At 46.7% G+C, this 22121-nt stretch overlaps 1 protein-coding gene across 1 annotated transcript; it reads right to left on the bottom strand.

Annotated features, from left to right (window-relative positions):
• Nucleotides 1-12663: 12663 nt before the first annotated feature.
• On the bottom strand, nucleotides 12664-15253 carry LOC119327632 (putative kinase-like protein TMKL1). The gene has a single exon (XM_037600728.1). It carries the CDS (start codon nucleotides 14883-14885, stop codon nucleotides 12846-12848), a length of 2040 nt encoding a protein of 679 aa, XP_037456625.1. The 5' UTR covers nucleotides 14886-15253; the 3' UTR covers nucleotides 12664-12845.
• Nucleotides 15254-22121: the final 6868 nt, after the last annotated feature.

The raw sequence follows: 22121 nt of genomic DNA, 5'->3' as shown, positions 1-22121 counted from the left end.
GCTTGATCTTGACGCCATAGTTGTTCATGGCTCGATTGGCGAAGCGTCTGAAGACATCCTGCACTTCAGTCTTGTAGAGGATTATATGCACCCAAGTATATCTTGAATAATCATCAACAATGACGAAGCCATAGAGACAAGCAGTAGTAGTAAGAGTTGAGTAGTGAGTGGGACTGAAGAGGTCCATGTGTAGCAGTTCGAAGGGTTGAGTCGTTGTCATGATTGTCTTCGAGGGATGCTTGGCCCTTGTCATCTTTCCAACTTCACAGGCACCGCATAGGTGATCCTTCTTGAACTTGACGCCCTCGATGCCTAAGACATGCTTCTTCTTTGCAAGAGTGTGCAAGTTCCTCATGTCAGCATGCCCTAGTCTCCGATGCCAGAGCCAGCATTCTGAAGCTTTTGCTAGAAGACATACGGCAAGCTGTGGTCCTATTGAGAAATCTACTACATACAAATCATCTTTCGGATACCCTTCAAAGACTAGAGACTTGTCAGATTCCATTAGAACAAGGCAACGATATTTTCCAAATATCACAATCATGTTTAAATCGCAAAGCATCAAGACAGACATTAAGTTGAAACCAAGGGATTCAACAAGCATCACTTTATCCATGTGTTGATCCCTTGATATTGCAACTCTACCTAGACCCAATACATTGCTTTTACCAGTATCAGCAAATGTGATGTGACTCTTGTCAGATGGACGTAAAGTTGAGTCCATGAGTAGACTTCGCTTGCCATTCATGTGATTAGTACACCCACTATCAATAATCCATTCTGAAGTAGCTGGTGTCATACCCTACAGTGTAGTTAGGGGGATAGGCTTCACGAAGAGAATTGTGAAGCATAAACATTTGACGAGCAAGTGGATTGTGAAAGCTTAGATTGAGGTTAGGACTGATAGGGCAAGTAGCAAGCGACTCAGGAACAAAATACATAATAAGACCATTTGGGCATTTGATCTTGCGCCCTACAAGATGTTTAAGGTCCCCAGCAATAGCTTCAGACGCATTTGATTTTCGGCTGGAGACCTTTCCCTGCAAAAGAGAGTTAAGCTTTCTTAGCCACCCACATCTTCAAGGGTGGCTTCAAAGCAATGAGTCTAAGTGCAGCATCTGAGAACTTTGGCTTTGGAGCCCTAGAAAATAGTCTTGCAGGTGGACAATAGTACTCATAAGAATAAGCAGAGTAGTTCTTGGTCTTATGAACATGGCGGTTTGATGAAACGCGCTCATATTCATAGGCCTGAGTATGGTTTCCCTGCAAAACATTTGCGTTAGTGCGACTCAGGTGAGTCCTTTGTCTGTATGAAGCCTTTGGACCATATGAAGCATGTGGTCTGGGGTTTGTCTTCTTCACTTGTGGTGTCATGACGACATTCACAGGAAGATTCTCCAAACACTTTTTCGGCACCCAGACTTTCTTCATAGGTGGCCCATTCCTGCAGTTAGTACCAATATACCTGGCAAACACTTCACCATTCTGATTCTTAAACAGTTTATAGTTTGCATCAAAGGATTCATCAATAACAATGGGATTAGCACAAGTGAAGCCAGATAGGGTGGATGGATCCACTGAAGATTCCTTTGTAGCAACCCATGTGGTTTTGGGGTACTGCTCAGGTTTCCAGTAAGAGCCATCAGCATTCATTTTCCTTTCGAACCCAACACCCTCTTTCCTAGGGTTTCGGTTCAGGATCTGCCTTTTGAGGACATCACATAGTGTCTGATGCCCTTTGAGACTTTTGTACATCTTGTTTCAAGCAATGTCTTCAACCTAGCATTTTCATCAGCGATAGTAGTGGTATCCTCAGCAGAGGGGTTAGTTACCACATCAACAGTTGAAGATATTGCAATAGTAGCAGCAGTAGAACATCCAGCAACAGAAGTAGCGTTGTCACGCTCAATGCATTTAAGACATGGTGGTTCAAATCCTTCCTGAGCGGAACTGATCTGTTTGGCGCGAAGTGACTCGTTTTCCTTTTGAAGATCTTCATGAGCCGCTCTCAATTTCTCAAGATCTTGCTTCCTTTGAAGATAATCATAGGAAAACTTTTCATGAGTTGTTGAGAGCGTTTCATGACGACTTTCAAGTTCCTCATACTTAACATGAAGGTTTTTTATGTCTTCAATTAAGGACTGAGATCGAGTCATTTCAGCGTCTAACAGATCATCGATTTTGTCTAACAGTTTTTGAATATGTTCCATAGCTTTCTGTTGTTCAGTTGCAATTTTAGCAAGTGTTTTGTAGCTGGGTTTGGAACCACAATCAGAGTCATCTTCACTGGATGTTTGATAGTGAGTAGTGTGTGTGTTTACCTTGGCACCGTGCGCCATGAAGCAGTAGGTGGGAGCGGAGTTGTCCTTGTCATTTGCATCAGTGTCGGTGATGAAGTCATTGTCTTCAGTGTTGAAGATGGACTTGGCAGCGTATGCTGTAGCCAGACTTCCAACGCTAGAATCGGACTCCTCCTCAGACTCCACCTCCACCTCCTCAGAAGCGGACTCCTCCTCTAAATCCATTTCATTGCCAACAAACGCACGAGCCTTGCCAGATGAGCTCTTCTTGTGTGATGAAGACTTTGAGGAAGACTTGGAAGAAGACTTTGAGTATTTCTTCTTCTTCTTGTCATCAGAATCATATTCCTTGCTCTTCTTCTTCTTGTTCTCATTGTCCCACTGCGGACACTCAGAGATGGAGTGACCAGGTTTCTTGCACTTGTGACATGTTCTCTTCTTGTAGTCATGAGCAGAAGCTTCATCATTCCTTGAGCTGGATCGTGAGGACTTTTTGAAGCCTTTCTTCTTGGTGAATTTCTGAAATTTCTTCACAAGCATAGCAAGCTCCTTTCCAATGTCTTCATGATCACCCGAACTGCACTCAGATTCTTCTTCATATGAGGAAACATCTTTTGCCTTCAAGGCACGAGTTCGCTCATAGTTGGGACCGTAGATGTCTCTTTTCTCAGAAAGCTGAAACTCATGTGTGTTGAGCCTTTCAAGTATGTCAGACGGATCGAGTGTCTTGAAGTCAGGGCGTTCTTGAATCATCAGGGCTAGGGTGTCAAACGAGCTATCAAGTGATCTCAGAGTGTCTTGACGACTTCATGCTTGGTGATCTCAGTAGCGCCGAGGGCTTGAAGCTCATTTGTGATGTCAGTGAGTCGATCAAACGTGAGCTAAACATTCTCATTGCCGTTTCTCTTGAAGCGGTTGAAGAGGTTGCGAAGGACACTGATTCTTTGATCTCTCTAGGTTGAGACGCCTTCGTTGACCTTGGAGAGCCAGTCCCAGACTAGCTTAGATGTTTCCAGAGCACTCACACGGCCATACTGCCCTTTGGTTAGATGACCACAGATGATGTTCTTGGCAGTGGAGTCCAGTTGAACGAACTTCTTGACATCAGCAGTGGTGACACCTTCACCAGCCTTGGGGATGCCATTCTTGACAACATACCAGAGGTCAACATCGATGACTTCAAGATGCATGCGCATCTTATTCTTCCAGTAGGGATATTCAGTTCCATCGAAGACTAACCACGCAGCGGAGACTTTGATTATCCCTACAGTCGACATAGCTAAAACTCCAGGTGGTTAAACCGAATCACACAGAACAAGGGAGTACCTGGCTCTGATACCAATTGAAAGTGCTAGTGATCGACTAGAGGGGGGTGAATAGGCCAATTTTATGGAAGTCTTCAAAACATGGAAGTTTCAAAGACAAACGATAGAAATAAACCTATTACCATGCAGCGGAAGGTAGACTACACTAAGCTAGCCATAGTCAAGTATTCAATGAAATGAAACCATAAAGACTAATAGCAGCTAGGCAGTATAGATCAGGATGGAAGATAGTATGAAGCCAATCAGAACAAGCAGTCACACAGTGAAGACAAATAACTAATGCAAATAGGCAATGACTTCACAAGGACCAATCAGCACATAAAGAGATGGGAAGGATGGAACCAGTGGCTCGTTGAAGACAAAGATTTGTTGGACCAGTTCCAGTTGATGTGACAACTGTACGTCTGATTAGGGAGGCTGAGATTCAACTCAGAAGACCATGTCTTCACCTTATTCCCCTTGAGCTAAGGACACCCAGTCCTCGCTTCAAGGTAGACTTCCAAACCTTCACAGACTTTGTTCACCGGCGATCCACAATGACTCTTGGATGCTCAGAACGCGATGCCTAACCGGCTGGAGGATTCATAGTCCTCAAGTGTAATAAGTCTTCAGATCACACAGACAGGAAGACTTAAGTGATGCCTAACACTCTTTGGCTCTGGGTGTTTAGGGCTTTGTCCTCGCAACGAATTCTCTCTCAAAGGCTTTGAGGTGGGTTGCTCTCAAACGACAAAAGTCGTACACTAATTCTAAGCAGCCAACCATTTATGGTTGTAGGGGGTGGGCTATTTATAGCCACTTGGCAACCTGACCTGATTTGTCCGAAATGACCCTTGGTCACTAAGGAACTGACACGTGTTCCAACGGTCAGATTTCAAACACACACGACAACTTTACTTGGGCTACAAGCAAAGCTGACTTATCCAGCTCTGGATAAGATTTGCTCTCATTATCTTTGCTCGAAGACATAGGATTTTGGTTAAGCATCACTTCAGTCATTCTGACTGGTTCACTTGGACCCCACTTAACAGTACGGTGGTTCCTATGACTCAACAAAGAAGAAAAAGAACGACGAAACAACTAAGTCTTCGCGCTCCATAATCTTCACGCAATGTCTTCTCTTATCATAGTCTTCAATGTGAATGTCTTCACATACCACCTTTGACTTTAATGTCTTCATACATTTTTAGGGGTCATCTCTGGTAGGAAAACCGAATCAATGAGGAACTTCTACCTGTGTTATCCTGCAATTCTCACAAACACATTAGTCCCTCAACCAGGTTTGTCGTCAATACTCCAAAACCAACTAGGGGTGGCACTAGATGCACTTACATAAACAGATATAGTCCATCGTATTCTTAACAACACAAAACGATGCATCTTCCAAGCAAAAGTAATTTTGCATATCCAAAAGAGAAGCACCCTGCAGCCTGTTGTTACTTCCATCTCTGTTCCAAAAACAGAGGAACCATCTTTTTTGGTTCAGATAATTGCGAGGAAATTCCTGAACTGATCCCTGCTTCCTCTGGTTGTTGTTTGTGCCATGTGACCCAAGGTTGCTGAAGAGGAGCCACAGCCACACAAGAGTATCTGAAGATGACTCCTCCATTTCTAACCCATCCCCTTCCTTCCATTGTTTTGGATGATGAACTTGATCCTGCTTAATTAATTAATTTCTCATCATGCTTAATTAGCTGTAAATGTGCCCCCTTATTGAAGAAGAAGAAGAAGATAATACAAATTTAATTTAATTGGATGGTCTCTTTCATCGTGCTTAATTAGCTGTAAATGTGCCTCCCTTACTGAAGAAGATAAGAATCCATATGTGTTATGCAAAATTAACTTTGTCATCTTGTAAGCACTCTAGGCAGTGTCTAGAGGGTGAAAATATGAGAACAGCAAGTACTAGTAGTGCTCTGAATATAAATGTTGCATGTGTAATTAATAAATGGCAGAAATAACACTTGCTTGGAATCTCCCGGTCCTGGCGTGTGTGATCTGACTGGGTTGCGTTGGTGTGTGGTTGCAGGACAAGGTGGTGAACCTGCTGTTCGAGAAGAGGTCGAAGTTTTGGCATCGGTGGCGCCCTGCCGCCCAAGAAGGACCTCCACCAGTTCGTCAAGTGGCCCAAGGTCATGCGCATCCAGCGTCAGTGCCGCACCCTCAAGCAGCACCTCAAGGTGCCCCCGACGCTCCACCAGTTCACCCGCACCCTCGACAAGAACCTCGGTATATACAAAACTTGCATGTTCATTCGTCGCTGGACTCAGAATCCACAATGCCTGAGGTCGTTTAGTTGTTGTGTTGTATTATTTTGACCGTGAACATGAACATGGATTGGCTGCAATTTCTGGCTACATTGTACTCCACGTATTATTTCTTGTCAGTGTTCAGATTCTTGCAACCGTGAACATGAAATGGATTGGCTGCAATTTTAAATGATTAAATCTGTCAGTGTGTTCTATGCTCACAGCTTAACTGGAATGTGGCAAAATTAAGTGTCTGACAGGTTATAGTCTCGTCTAATATCTGGCTACATTGTACTCCACGTATTATTTCTTGTACCAAGCCACTCATAAATCCAACATGTAGACTAGTGAAGTCCAACCAATAGAAAGCTGCCACCACAACCTCTATTTGCATGCATCGTTACTTAGCATGGAAGAATGACTACACATGTATGCATTCTAATGATCACATACATGTATCTAGTTCTCATAAAATATTTGCATGCATGACAAAGCTCCAACACGTACACTCTCATGCTTACTTAGACTAGAAGCATTCTGTACAAGACAAACTACTATATGCTAGTATTACTTACACTCTGTGTGTGGGGCACTCTCCTTTAATTTTCTAGCATGTTAAATTTAACATTCTAATATATTTCTTTGAAACAATAGTCTAGCATAACTTATTTACTTCATTTTTTTAAACAGCTAATACATATTGAATTATTCATATATTAATCTAAAATAATAACCAAACAACTACAGGATAGTGGATTAGTAGCATGCATGTGTGACTTAGTTTTTGGTGTGTTTTGCTTGCAGTTCATTGTTGTGAAGGCCGCCAAGGGAAGGAGTGGGGGATTTGGCACAAGTCTGGTGATCGAGTCTATGCTCTCTTCTCCATGGAAAGACCTAAATTCAGCTTGACAGAGAGCACACAAATGGTTTCAGCTTGACAGTGGGTGAACTAAGCCATTTTTATTTAGTTTGCTCTCTGCCATGCCAAAGCCATCATTGTGATCCTGCTGCCATCAAGTCTCTGTTTCTTGTCAGTTGTTAGCTTGAATTAATACATGTTCATATAGCTAATTTGCTGCTGTTGTGCATAAAATTCTAGGAAGGTCTGGCTGCAAGTTCTGGCTGTAGTGTGCTCTCATGTCGTACATGCCCCTATGTTTAGTAAGATTAAATTGCTACTATTAATGATGAATGTTTGAGTATTGAAATTTGAAGCATCACCTACTTTCTGGTCTTGTAGTGTTTAAAACTGATAATTATGATGCATTGGTCCATATGGCCTTGGCTTTTAATGCCATACACATTCTAGTGCCAGATCCAAATGTAGGGGACAATAATTTGCAGCATTAATTAGGTCCTGATATAGTCTTTTTTAAACTTCTTATGAGATTGAAGCATTCGTTCTGATTTATGGTTTGCTGGTTTGCTGATTGTTGTAGACAAATGTATGAAACTTCTTAGTTGTGGACGACAACTACTACCTTGAGAAGGACCAGCATCACCCATCAAGTATGCCATCGAGGTAATTCACCACTCCCTCCAGCACTAACTATGTATTTTCTCTAGTTGCTCTCCCAAGTTTTGTGCACACTGTGCGTCAAGTTCTCCCTAAATGCAAGGGATTGTATATGTAAAACCAATTATCCAATACATTTTTCACAAAGAGATTAGTCTTCTTATTTAGCCCTGATGTTTTAATTTATGGAGTTGTTGCTTCCTTGGTCAGATTTATTCCCTTGCTGTATGCATAAGAATAAGCTGATATGAACATAATAATGATACTCAGCATGATATGAGTAAAGTGCTCTATTTTCTTGCGTCACCTTTCTTGTATGAATGAGTATATCATTTTAACTATCTGGGGAACAAAAATCATTGTATTAGCTGAATTTGTGTTATCATTCTAAAGAACTTGTCCTTTTTTTGAATGGTCTGTTCATAATATATTGGCTCTAGTGTTTTAATTCTTCTCTTCTGATTCATGTAACAGGGCGACGGCCGAAGGCATGATGATAGTTCTATTGTTGTTCTAGTGTAGCGAAGGTGGCCTAGTCGACTATGGTCGCCTAGTGAGTCGTGCATAGGATTTCATCTGAATGTAACCTTGATGTAAACTGCTCCTATTGTGGAGCTTGTTATTTGATTGTAAACTTGATGTTGATCACATTTGTATGTGTGTTATATGATGTAGCACTTTGATGGTCGATAATATTTGAAGTATTTCGTGTGTTTTCTGTGTGCCAATTTAAATACCAGGTATTTATTTGCGTGAAATAAAAAATGAAGAATATTGCCTTGATGGCTAGGACCCAGTACTAGAACCTGACAATGGGGACCCACCTGACTAGTGAACCCAATTTAGAAAAAAAGAAAAAAATGAAACTGTTGAGACAAAAAGGCCATGGGCCAAAAATAAAAAGTATGCAATGTTGGGATTGGTCCATGAAGCTGACAAAAAATTCATAGGAAAAAATATAAATGGGCTGAATTAATGGGCTCGGCCCATATAAACACCGAATTGGACCGGGCTGATTCTTGTGCCACATCAGATTGCCACGTCATATGCCTACGTGGCCTAGGGAGGCTACTAATGACCAAAACAAAGCAGTAGGCATATTTTGGTCGTAAACGTCCACGACCTTCTCACGAAGAAGGTCATTAATTTCAGTTTACGACCGCCAGCTTTTGACCTTCTGTTTTTGGTCAAAAAAGGTCGTAAATGAAAAACAATGACCTTTCAGTGACCAATAGTCAAGGTCGCAAGTTGACATATCTCTTGTAGTGAGACAAGGGGCAAAAGCTAGATCCACTCAAAACAAAACAAATCCACAGATCAAATCCAACAAAATTTCAACACACCAACAAATCACAAAAAAATTGGGGCTATTTTTGTGGGGAATTTCGAATTTAGGACAAAAACAACAAAAACTAGACTAGCAACACAACGGGGAGGCTCCGAAATCATGATCAACGAGGCTCTTGATACCAAGATGATGTAGGGTAGAACCCTAATCGGTCGATCTTTCACGAAAGGAGCGGATCCCGCGATGAACACGAAGAACACGAGGAGGGAAATGAGGGTAAACACGGGGAAAACACAGGAGAGAGACACTCAAACCAACAAGAATGATTACACAAGTGCTAGATCCTCGAAACATGATAGGAGATACAAGATCCAAAGTCAACAACGGACGGTACACGGTAGCCGGTTCTTCTCCAAAGGAGGTCTTGAGTTCTTCCCTAAAAGGGGTCTTCAATCCGCTTGGGGGATCTTCTCCGGTGGAGGCTCGAATCTTCGAGGAGAAGGTAACCAAGTGGATGAGCAAAGATCTCACACGAAATATGAGCTAATCCCTTGCTGACCCTAGCTAGAAGGAATAGGAGGTCTATATAGTCTTAGCGTAAAAGAGGGGGCGAAGGGGTACATGGGCTGCAGCCCAACACGAAACAACACACAGGCGTTGGACGTCCGGGAGTCACGGTCGTCTGGAGGCTCGCGAGGGTCCGGACGTCCGGTGCTTGCCGGACGTCCGTAAATTCGGCTTGGGTGGTCTTCGGTCGGACGTCCGGTCGAGGTCGGACGTCCGGGCGTCGGTCGTCCGTTGGACTCCGGAAATCCGTAGATTTGGCTCGGGTGCGGTGGCGTCGGTCGTCCGGAGAGGGCCGGACGTCTGGAGCCTGGAGATCGTCGGACGTCCGGTGGCGAGCGGACGTCTGGAGCCTGTAGCTTCTTCTTCATCACTTCTTCTCCATATTCACGTCCATCTTCCTCTTCGTCTTCTCCTTGCTCCTTAGCTTCTCCATGATACCTGAGTATGCACAAAGTGTCCGTATGAGGTAGTAGCCATGTCTCATGTGCATCAAATTGGAAATGTGAGAGGAGAGATGTCACCTCGGTTTCAAGAGCTCTTGCACGTGCTCATGTCATGGGTCCGCTAGGCACTTGGTGAGACGATGGTAGGTCCATGGGGATGACCTTGGGATGCTCTGCATCATAGATGGCTTCTTCTCTCTCTTTAATCTTCAATACAATGTTCTCCTCGATGTTCTTGGAGTTCTATTTGATGTAATCTTTTTTTACGATGTGTTTGTTGGGAACCGATGAATTGTGGTTTTTATGATCAGATTATTCATGAATATTAATTGAGTATTCTTTGAATTTTTATGCATGATTATTATAACTTTGTATTTTTATCCGATATATCCGTTTGGTTTGGCCAACTAGGTTGATTTATCTTGCAATGGGAGAGGTGCTTTGTAATGAGTTCAATCTCGCGGTGCTTTATACCCCAGTGAAGTAGGGGACAAGACACGTATTTGTATTGTTGCCATTAAAGGGGAAACGACGGGGTTTATTCTTGGTTAGATTTACTTTGTCTACAATCTGTCATCTTGCTTAAAGCGTTACTTCATTTTTATCAACTTAATACTCTAGATGCATGCTGGATAGCGGTCGATGGGTGGAGTTATAATAGTAGATCCAGGCAGGAGTCGGTCTACTACTTGGACGTGATTCCTATATACATGATCATTGCCCTGAATATCGTCATAACTATGCGCTTTTTTATATATTGCCCAATAGTAATTTGTTTACCCATTGTATGCTTTTTGTTCGGGAAAGAAGCCTCTAGTAAAAATTATGGCCCCGGGTCTACTCTTATCATATATAAAATCCAAAAATACCTTGCTACAATTTTATTACCGCTATTTTATTTTATCTATCTACCACTACAAGATTTGATCCTTGCAAATAACCGCCGCGGGGATTGACAACCCCCTTGATCGCGTTGGGTGCAAGTATTTGCTTTTGTGTGTGTAGGTGCTGCTAACGAGGTTTCACATGGTTTTCCTACTAGATTGATAACATTGGTTCTTAACTGAGCAAAATACTTATCTCTACTGTACTGCATCATCCTCTCCTCTTCGAGGAAATACCAACGCAACTCAAAAGTAGCAGGAAGAATTTCAGGTGCCGTTGCCGGCGAGACATCACCAAAACCTATCAAGTATCTTCGCATAAACTATCATCTACTTATTCTTACTTTCATTTGTCATTTGCCTCTGTATTTTTTTTATTTGAACTCCGTGCTCCAAAACCTTGAAATGAGATCAATCTTGGATATTTTTTGACCATGTTTAAATTCGAAAGTATATTTCACATGTCAAAACAATGATACATTACAATTCCACTTTCTGTAATGGCTATTGCACAATTCAAAACCTACATTTCACTTTTCACTTGCATGCTTATAAAAAACACCTATTTAAATTGCACATTTATCAAATAGCATATTTCCCTCTTTTGAAATAAACTACTCCCTCCGTCCTAAAATAAGTGTGTCTCAACTCTATACTAACTTTATACAAAGTTGTACTAACGCTAAGACACTTATTTTGGGACTAATGGAGTATTACACGTGTTCAAATAATCAGCTTCACAAAAGATACAATAGAATTTTACTTTTTGTAGTTACTCTTTCATAATTCAGAACCTACATTTCACTTCACACTGGTTTGGTTCAGAAAATCACATATATTCCAATTGCATATTTTTGAAAAAACATATTTCACTCTTTTGAAATAATCAGTTTTACATTTATACATTATAATTTCACATTTTGTGGTTAGTATTTCACAATTCAGAACCTAATTTTTTACAATTCACTGTCATGTTTCACAAAAATCACATCTATTTTAGTTAGACATTTTTGAAAAACATATTTCACTCTTTTGGAATAATCAGTTTCACATTTATACATTATAATTTCACATTTCGTGGTTAGTATTTCACAGTTCAGAACCTACATTTTTACATTTCACCGTCATGATTCAAAAAAAATCACAACTATTCTAATTACACATTTTTGAAAATATATATTTCACACTTTTCAAAAAATCAGTTTCACATTGTTACATTATAATTTCATTCTTTGTGTTTACTATTTTACAATTCAGAACCTTACATTTTCTGTTTCACAAAAAATCACATCTATTTCAATTGCATGTTTTTCTCAAAACATTTTCACTCTTTTAAAAAATTCAGTCTCAGATTGTTACATTATAATTTCATTCCTTGTGTTTACTATTTCATAATTCAGAACCTTCATTTTACATTTCATTGGCCTGTTTCAAAAATCACATGTATTTCAATTGCATGTTTTTCAAAAAATATTTTCACTCTTTTGAAATAAACTGTTACACATTAAAAAAAATCGGTTTCAAAAAGTCGTAGGTTTCTAGTGAAATTTGATGGTTTTATATTTCTGTTGAAATAGTTTTTTTCAAAAATTTCTATGGATATAGGCTTGTTTCTCATATGGAATATGAAACGTTGAAATATAAATGTGTTTGAAATGTATTCAAGATCGGTCTTGTTTAAAAGTCCTTTGCGCCAAGAGTTCAAATATATATAAAAAATCAAATAAGAACTTATGATTTAAAATATAGGAACAATTTAATTTAGTACAGGTGAAATAAAAAGGTTGGATTTAACATATGAGAGAGAGAGAGAGAGAGAGAGAGAGAGAGCACTGTCATATTTTTGCCATGCATGGATGCCAAGGACAAATTCTGGTATCACTAGATGTATTTTGATGACGGCATAAATGATGGATTTGTTGCCGCTAGGTAGCATCACCGTGCAAAATGACTTTGTGGCTGCGCCCCTCCTTTGACATGTGCAACAGTGCGGCGGGAAAAAGTTGACTGAAAGAGAGAAAACTTTCAGCTAACTGATACAGTATATCGTGTGATCTCGCGCAGTTGCAGTGGTCTCGCGCGCAACTGATCGGCATCTCTCTCTTTAATTTATTATATAATCGTACTTCTACTTCACATCTTAAATTAGGAACAGCTAGGATTCCTGACCGACTCCTCAAAGCAGAAACAGATCAATCAATGTTTGCCGGTATGGCGATCGACCATAGGTACAAGAAGACCATCATGGACACATTCATTAAGCTTCGTAAATGCTAGCTGTATTGCGGCGTGCCGGCATCGCTCCTCGTCTCGGCGGGGCTGTACAGCGCCGACCGGCTGCTCTTGGGCCGGTTCTCCTCGAGCTGCCGTACCACCTCCGGCATGCTCGGCCTCGCCGCCGCCACCGGCGCGCAGCAGCCCATCGCCAGCTTCAGTGCCTGCACGAGGCCCTCCTCCGCCGGGTTCCGCACGCCTTTCGCCACCTCCGGGTCGAACACCTCCGTCGTCGTCTCCTCGAGCACCGCCGCCTTCACCAGCGACGGCAGGTCGTCGCCTCCGTTCGCCGCCGAGGAGGGCTTCTTCCCCATCAGCAGCTCCAGCAGCAGTATCCCGAACGCGTACACGTCCGTCCGGGGCGCGCACCGCTTCATCGTCTGCAGCTCCGGCGCCCTGTACCCGTCCGCCTTCGCCGCCGACAGCACAGCCTCCGCCGCCGACGGCACCAGCAGCCTGCCCACCACCGCGTATTCGGCCACCCTCGCCACGAAGTACTCGTCCACCAGCACGTTCGAGGACCTCACGTTGCCGTGCACCACCGGCCCGTCCCCGTGCCGGCCCTCGTGTAGGTACGCCAGCCCGCGTGCCGCACCCAGCGCGATCTTGTGCCGCCGCGGCCATGTCAGCACCGGCCTGCTCTCGAGGCCGCCGTGGAGGAGGTCATGGAGCGTCCGATGGGGGAAGTAGTCGTACACGAGCAGCTTCTCTCCGCGCCGGCCCTGGTAGAAGGCCCGGAGCGGCACCAGGTTCTCGTGCCGCGCGCGGCCGATGCGCCGCACGGCCGGCCCGCACGACGCCGCGTCCTTGCAGCTCCCCTCGCGCAGCAGCCGGAGCTCGATGTTGCCGCCGCCGTCCGCCAGCTTCGCCTTGTACACCGTGCAGTAGCTCGCTTTCTCCACCACCTGCCCCGTCGCATTCAGCACCTCCCCCAGCGTCAGGTGCTCCCCGCCCTGGAACACCACCAGCTTCCCCTCGCTGTCGCCCTCGCCGCCTTCCTCCGTCTCCACCCCCTCCTCCGCCGCTCGCCTTACCCTGTTCCGCCTCCACCTCGCCTGCGCCCACCCGATGGACACCGATGCCACCACGACAGCACCGGCCATTAGCCCGATGACCATCCCCGCGACGCTGCCGGAGCTGAGGCCCGAAGGGGACACGCACGGCTGCTGTAACGGCGGGCCGCACAGCGCCGGGCTGTTCCCTAGGAACGATTCTGCGGTGAATCTCGAGCCGGCGAAGCCCGGAGGCAGCTGACCGGAGAAGTTATTGTAAGAAAGGTTGAGCATTTGGAGGCCTCTCATCGCAGCGACGGACTCCGGTATGTCTCCAGAGAGGTGGTTGCCGCCGAGGTCGAGGTGCTGGAGGCCACGGAAGCCCGTCAGGAAGGCCGGGAAGGAGCCGGAGAAGCGGTTGGCGCCGAGATCAAGAAGGTGGAGACGATCACAAGTATCGTTGGGTCCCGCCGGCGCGGGGATCGCCCCCGTGAGAGCGTTGCCATGGAGGCGGAGCTCGGCGAGGCGGTCGCAAAGGTTCCATATGGAGGGCGGGAGCGCGCCGGACAGGGCGTTGCCGGCGAGGTCGAGCTCGGACAGCGCGGGCGCGTTGCCGAGCTCGAGCGGGATGGCGCCGGAGAGTGAGTTGGCGGCGAGGTAGACGGACTCGAGGGACGGGAAGGCGCCGAGCTCCGGCGGGAGGCGGCCGGCAAGGGCGGCGGCGGGGAGGCGGATGGAGGACAGGAGGAGGGTGGCGTCTCTGGCGAGCGAGAGGTTGGCCCGCGCGGCGACGGTGTCGCAGCGGAGCGGCTGGCCGGCGGGCGTGGACCAGCGGAGGCCGCGCCAGAGGCAGAGGGGCGTGGAGGCGTTCCAGGTGGCGAGCTCGGCGTTGGGGGCGGCGCCCTGCAGCGCGGGCTTGAGCCTGTCCAGGAGGAGGGCGACGTCGCCGGCGGCCGCGACGGGCGACGGGGAGCGCAGCAGGAGGAAGAAGCTGGCGAAGAGGAGGAGGAGGTAGTGTGGCGCTATGGCGCGTGCTGTAGGATGCATCTTACAAACAGTACAGTGCGCAGGGGGAAGCTATGGCGAGCTGAATGAAGCTGGGAGCTCGGAGCGGAGCGGGCAAGTGAAGTGAAGCAGAGCATCGGGTGTAAATATAGCTCTGGCGAGCGAGCGCGGAGCAAGAAAGAAGAAGGCGAGGCAGAGCGGAGCGGAGCGGATTTCGTACTCCACCTTCTTGATCGTACGTGTTACCGTGTGAAATGTCCAAGGGACAGTATCGCTCTCGACTCATGTGTACAACGGATGAGCAGTTCCGCTCCGGGTTCACTCTCTCCGACATGAGCATGGGAACGTGTGGTCGAGCAGCTAGCTTGCCGAGGGTCAAACTCGAGGACTTTAACAGTTACCGACATGATATGCATCCTCTACCTTGTTAAGCAACCATGTTTCAATGAACTTCATAAACTCAAATGCGCTTAGCAAAAGAATATTAAGGAGCTGTTCGGCAGTCCTCCAGCTCTCTGAAATATGAGAATCTGTGGAGCTGCCTTTTCTCAACTCCATCATTTTTAGCTACAGCTCCACCAACTCTTGGAGCGAATTTAGGAAGCAGGAGAGTCTTCGAACAGGCCCTAAATATTGGGCCTGCAAAACACATTTCTTAAAGCATCATTTTACCTACAATGTTGTAAAAGCTTAAATCAATCATCTCGAGTGAGTCAGGCCCGAGCGATGCTCGAGTGCACGTAGGTGTTGTGGCGAGACATGCGGGTACATGGTTTGCATGTATTTTCCTTTAATCGCCTCTTTAATCTTGTTCACCCCTTCTAAACAACCGTACTTCAATTCACAATAAGTTGTACATGAAAAATATACGCCTCAATGTTTTGATTCCATTCAGGCTATCAAATCATATTTTTGTTCACTCTATACGTTAAATTTCGTGTTCATATTTTAAGCTATTTTGGACGCGTCGACCGTTCGAAATTTCCTTTGAGTAATTTCACTTCCCTGTTTGACACGATTTTCATGTGGTGCGTTTTTTGTTTCACAAATCATAGATGAGTAGATCTACATGTGAGCAGTGTACTATAATAGCATGTCACCCTCCTAATCTCCTTCACTCCTATTTTTGTTCGATAGTATCTTCTAATCTACACAAACGTGCTTTGATTTGAGAAAAGTTACACGAAAAAAATGCACATCGACGTTGTGTTTCCATTCAGGCGATTGGGTTGTGATTTCATTGACGTTAAATGTTCAATTTTGTATTTATGTTTGAAGCTATTTTTGACGAATTTCGACAAACTTATAGCACATGGTCGACCGTTTAAATTTTCCTTTGACCTTTCACGATGCAGGCAACCTATATGCTGGTGACCAAACAACATGCAAACGTCGTATTTTGGCATGTATCTCCTCAGCAGGCTCTACTCAGTGTGGCCCGTTTTCCCCATGCAACCTAAGCAAACACGTCATTTAGAGCATCTACAGCCGGACTCGCCAAATCCGGCACCCTATACGCCCCCGGACAGTTATCGGACAGTCTCTAAATCCGCGTCTCCATAGCCGCACATCTCATATCCGGTACCCTATATCCATGCAAAATCATCCAACGTAGTATGTAGATCACCAAAAATCGACAGAAAACGAACATATAAACCGATACCAAACGAGCATAATTCACATAACATCACCAAACATGCGTAATTCACACAGTTCAACGATCCGACACATTGTAACTATGACCCTTTGCCCTTTCGGTCGCCGGCACTGCTGTAGGCGTCCGCGACAGGATGTGGGTTGACGTGGAGCCTTCGGAGTCGGACCCGTCGGAGGAGGAATCAGAGATGATGATGTAACCCTTCAAGCGTCGGACGATACGGTCCTGCTTGCGCTTGAGGTTGGCCACCCTCGCCGTCTCCGCCGCCTCCCGCTCGAACTACTCAATGTCGAGCCAGAGCTGCTTGGCGTTGATCCTCCAGAGCCGCTGGGCATCCGTCTCCAACGTGGTAAGTGACCGACGGTACACCCACTGGAGGAGACGCTCCTCCTCGTCGGGCACCGGCATCACGCGGCGGCGACGGGCGTACTGCCCACCTGCGTCGGACGTAACCCCCATCTTACGTGCCCTCTGCCTCTCACGGTGGGCGGCGCGTGCCTTCGACTCTGCATCCGCGGCGCCGGCGGAGCGGGCACTAGGACCCACCGCTGCCCGTGCGGAGGAGCGACCCGAGGTGGAGGAGGTGTTGGAAATATGCCCTAGAGGCAATAATAAAATGGTTATTATTATATTTCCTTATTCATGATAATTGTCTATTGTTCATGTTATAATTGTGTTATCCGGAAATCGTAATGCATGTGTGAATACATGGACCACAACATGTCCCTAGTGAGCCTCTAGTTGACTAGCTCGTTGATCAATAGATGGTTATGGTTTCCTGACCATGGACATTGGATGTCATTGATAACGGGATCACATCATTAGGAGAATGATGTGATGGACAAGACCCAATCCTAAGCATAGCGCAAGATCGTGTAGTTCGTCTGCTAAAGCTTTTCTAATGTCAAGTATCTTTTCCTTAGACCATGAGATTGTGCAACTCCGGATACTGTAGGAATACTTTGGGTGTGCCAAACGTCACAACGTAACTGGGTGGCTATAAAGGTGCACTACAGGTATCTCCGAAAGTGTCTGTTGGGTTGGCACGAATCGAGACTGGAATTTGTCACTCCGTATGACGGAGAGGTATCTCTGGGCCCACTCGGTAATGCATCATCATAATGAGCTCATTGTGACTAAGCAGTTGGTCACGGGATCATGTATTACGGAACGAGTAAAGTGACTTGCCAGTAACGAGATTGAACGAGGTATTGGGATACCACGATCGAATCTTGGGCAAGTAACGTACGATTGACAAAGGGAATTGTATACGGGATTGCTTGAATTCTCGACATCGTGGTTCATCCGATGAGATCATCGTGGAACATGTGGGAGCCAACATGGGTATCCAGATCCCGCTGTTGGTTATTGGCCGGAGAGATGTCACGGTCATGTCTGCATGGTTTCTGAACCCATAGGGTCTACACACTTAAGGTTCGGTGACACTAGAGTTGTTATGGAAAATAGTATGTGGTTACCGAATGTTGTTCGGAGTCCCGGATGAGATCCCGGACGTCACAGGAGTTCCGGAATAGTCCGGAGATGAAGATTTATATATGGGAAGTCATCATACGGTCACCGGAAATATTCGAGGGTATACCGATATTGTACCGGGACCACCGGAGGGGTTCCGGGGGTCCACCGGGAGGGTCCACCTACCCCGGAGGGCCTTATGGGCTGTAGGTGGAAGAGACCCACCCCCTAGTGGGCTGGGTGCCATCCCCCCTAGGGCCCATGCGCCTAGGGTTTGGGGGGAACCCTAAAGGGGACGCCCCCCTTACTTGGGGGGCAAGCCCCCTCCCCCTTGGCCGCCGCCCCCCTCTAGATCTCATCTAGAGGGGCCGGCTCCCTTCCCCCTTCTCCCTATAAATAGAGGGGCGAGGGGAGGGCTGCAGGACCACATCCAAGGCGCAGCCCCTCCCCTCCCCAACACCTCTCCTCCTCCGCGTGAGCTTGGCGAAGCCCTGCCGGAGAACTGCCACTCCATCACCATCACGCCGTCGTGCTGCTGTTGGAGCCTTCTTCCTCAACCTCTCCCTCCTCCTTGCTGGATCAAGGCCAAGGAGACGTCACCGGGCTGCACGTGTGTTGAACACGGAGGCACCGTTGTTCGGTGCTTAGATCGGATTCGGCCGCGATCTGAATCGATACGTGTACGACTCCTCCAACCGCGTTCTTGCAACGCTTCCGACTCGCAATCTTCAAGGGTATGAAGATGCACTCCCCTCTCTCTCGTTGCTAGTTACTCCATAGATTGATCTTGGTGATGCGTAGAAAAAATTTAATTTCTGCAATGATCCCCAACAGAAGGCCGTCTGACAGGCGGTACCAATTGGGATGCCCTCGTAGATCCACGCACGGGGGCGGGAAAGGGCCGGCGACGGGTGACAGGTGGCGTCGCACCTGACCCGGAGCTGCCGCGCGTATCAACCCGCGAGCGCTCCAGCGCGATACAGAGCGTCAGCTCGTCCTTGTCTCCGGAGCTGTCGTCGGAGTGACTGCTGGCACTGGACATGGCGCCAGCGCTCGGGATTGAGGAAAGGGGAGCGTCAGGGAGAGGAACGGAGTGGAGTGAAGTGAACCTAGGGTTTGCTCCGGAGGAGGATTTTGTGAGATCGGGGTGGGCCAGCGGTGGGCCTAGCGGACGCACCCTGCCGCCTCATATCCAAGCCTAAATATAGGGCATGTATGAGGGTGCCGGTCAAACATTTGTTCATGGTTTGAGAGCTCCGGTTGAGTCGTTTTTTTATAATTGAACAGTGATCGGACGGCCTGTCCGAATGTTTGAGACGTGTTTGAGAGGTCAGGGTGTAGATGCTCTTTAGAGACTCCGAGGTCAGCGATTCGCGCCATTTCCGGGCCTAGTGTTCGTCAAAGATGGAGGCCCACTAAATGGGTTGGGCCATACTCGTTAGAGATTTGCTAAACATTCCCTTCTCGCCAGGCCATGGCCTAGCCTGAGTCACAACGAGAGTCTTGTCCTCGTTCCTCGCGTCAGAGCTCCACGTGTCGTCCTGTTTTCGGCGCAATTCCTAGGAGGCACGCCGCCGTTTTGCGTTCCTCGATTCGTCTTGATTTCGCGCGGGGCATTGGGCGCTTGGCTCCTTCCATCTCGTTGTGGTGGTCGATGGTGCCTGCGACATCACGGCGTCCTCCAATGTCGCCGTGGCGACGGGCGGTGCATCTGAACGACAGCCTCCAGTGGGTCCTGCTCCTCTTTGGCGTGCAGTACGGCGTTACCTATCGATTTGGCAACGATTTAGCCCACAAAAACTGATAGTCCACTGAAAGTTTTAGACATGCATATGTGTACAGCATAAAAAGTATACCCATCTGTAAAGAAATGTAAAGAAATAAAAGAACGTTTAGATCACTACTCGATCAGGATTCTGACAGGAAACTAATTGGTTTCTTATGGCCCAAGTCCTTCTAGTTCGGGTCTACCACCACGCATGGAAGCGTGTGAGACATGACCGGCAAAATAGTAGATTCCCAGGGCAGAGCAACCCCGTCAACAACACAACAACAACGACCGGCCAATGACCATGAACGTCGGCGCGACAGAGCCGGCATCCCACATTAGCTCTTGTTTGGCGTACAGGGCTTGACGGGGCCGGCCCCTCTAGATCCTTAAAACCCCCCTCAATCCACGGGGCTTCTGCGCATCGAGGGGGAACTCGCGGTTTTCCTGGAACGTGACGAGACGGAAGAAAGCAGCCGCAAGAACAACCGCAATAGAAGCCGCCGGCGATGTTGCCATAGCACCGCAGCCGCCGGCGATGTTGCCATAGCACCGCAGCCGCCGCCGTCGCCATCAGCGCGCCGTTACCGTCGCCATCAGCGCACCGCCGCAGCCGCCGCTGTCGCCGTCGCCATCAGCGCACAGCCGCCGCCATCGCCGTCGGCTTCCTCTTCTTCTCCGGCAAGCTGCTCTCGCCGGAGGTACGTCCCCACACCACCTCCCGTTCCCTCCCCTCTCCTCTCTGGGGTTTTGATCTGGGACTATCTGTGTACCAAACACATGATTTCAGAGAAAGGGGTTTGGGCTGGAAGAGGCTTTGATGAATGGAAGGGGATTTGAGGGGATTGGTGGAGGGCAGGGGATTCACCAAATCCCTAAAAATCCCCCGAAACTACTTCACAGACGATACTGCTGGACGATTCAGAGACGATATGTTTAATCCACGGGCTGTGTTGCACCTAGTCCTTTATATAGATGGTCTGATTTGCATCATCGTCCAAGAATCGTCCAAGAGTATCGTGTGCATAGCAGCACTCAAAATCCCCAACCCTTACGGGCTTGAAAACCACCTGTGCCAAACAAAGACTTAGGCTAGTTATAGTGAGAGTAACTTAGCTAGTAACATAGCGCATTCTAAGAAATTTTTGCTTATGTGGCAAGTATTTAATATGAGGTAGTAATATAATATGTTAATGTAACATAGTGCTTTCCAAGACAAGATGAGTCTACAAACTAATAAATAAAGCCATCTATGACATTACTATTATGTTACTTTGCATTATGAAGGTAGTAACTTAGATTAGTGTCATGCATATGACACTAGTCTAAGTTACTCCCCGCTATGACCAGCCTTAGGGAGGCAACGGATGGACGGGAATGTGGCAAGACGTGGTGGCAGAGCTCTGTCGTGCTGTCGGGACGGCGTGCGGGCGGCTGCAATGGGATGTTGCCACCGTGAAGAAAGGTCGCAGGGTCGCTAGAGAGGCCGCCATGGATCAGCGCCCGGTAGTAGAGGTGGGACGAAAGGGAGGTCGGTTCGAAGGCAGTTGCGAGGGTATGGAATGAAAACGGTGAATGTATGATGATTATATCAGGCCGTGCACAGAACAACCCTGACGGCAGAAAAAACAAAGTGGTCGGATTTAAGTTGACTATACAAACGGGTCAAATATAAGACCTGACCAGTGCTTATCTTCAGTCCAATTTGATCATCGGGAGAACATATCACTGACTGGTCTATTATTGATCGGTATGTGATAGCCCTCAAGCCGAGACTAGGGATACATATTACGGACGCGTGCTAGAACGCTGGTCAATGCTATGGCTCATCACCGACGCCTAGTCCAAGGCCAGTCAGTGATGTCAATGCTATTCCTATGTTTAGTAGTGTTGGTTGTAGAAGAGTTTTCTCCTTTGCAATGGCGGCTATGGGGCTGCAATTTTCGCACACAAGTGCCCCTCACAAAAGTAGGGTTTTCCGTCAATATATAGGTGTAGCCTTCAAATTTCGGTCATCCGACCCATAGGGCATTGCTCCAAGGGCCCTTGGTCATTGCCAACCCCTCGAAAATCTTCCGTTTCTTCTTGTGAGTCCATAGGATCAAACCAGGTTGAGATCCATCAAATTTGGACGGAGTTAGAGTCAATCCCGTCTGCCTCTGTGTTGGATTTTCTAAAATGGTAGTTTTTGTGGTTTGGACCTCCAGGACGTATACGAACTCGGAATTGGATGATTCCAAGTCCTACAGTTTTGTTATAAATTTTATTTTAATGTTCCGACTTTCCGTTCAAGGCCATATTTCAAATGCATATAGTTTTTCTAAATTTTTTTCCAAATTTGCAAATACAGTTTTTCTTTCTAAGTTTTAGAAAGTGAGTA

Source organism: Triticum dicoccoides, chromosome 7A (assembly GCF_002162155.2).
Source record: "Triticum dicoccoides isolate Atlit2015 ecotype Zavitan chromosome 7A, WEW_v2.0, whole genome shotgun sequence".
In the NCBI taxonomy this organism is placed as follows: domain Eukaryota; kingdom Viridiplantae; phylum Streptophyta; class Magnoliopsida; order Poales; family Poaceae; genus Triticum; species Triticum dicoccoides.
The sequence above is the reverse complement of the archived record's forward strand: the minus strand, read 5'-3'. Positions and strand labels throughout refer to the sequence as shown.

Coding starts and splice junctions, on each gene's coding strand:
- LOC119327632 (XM_037600728.1), bottom strand. CDS start 14,885: ATGCATCCTACAGCACGCGCCATAGCGCCACACTACCTCCTCCTCCTC.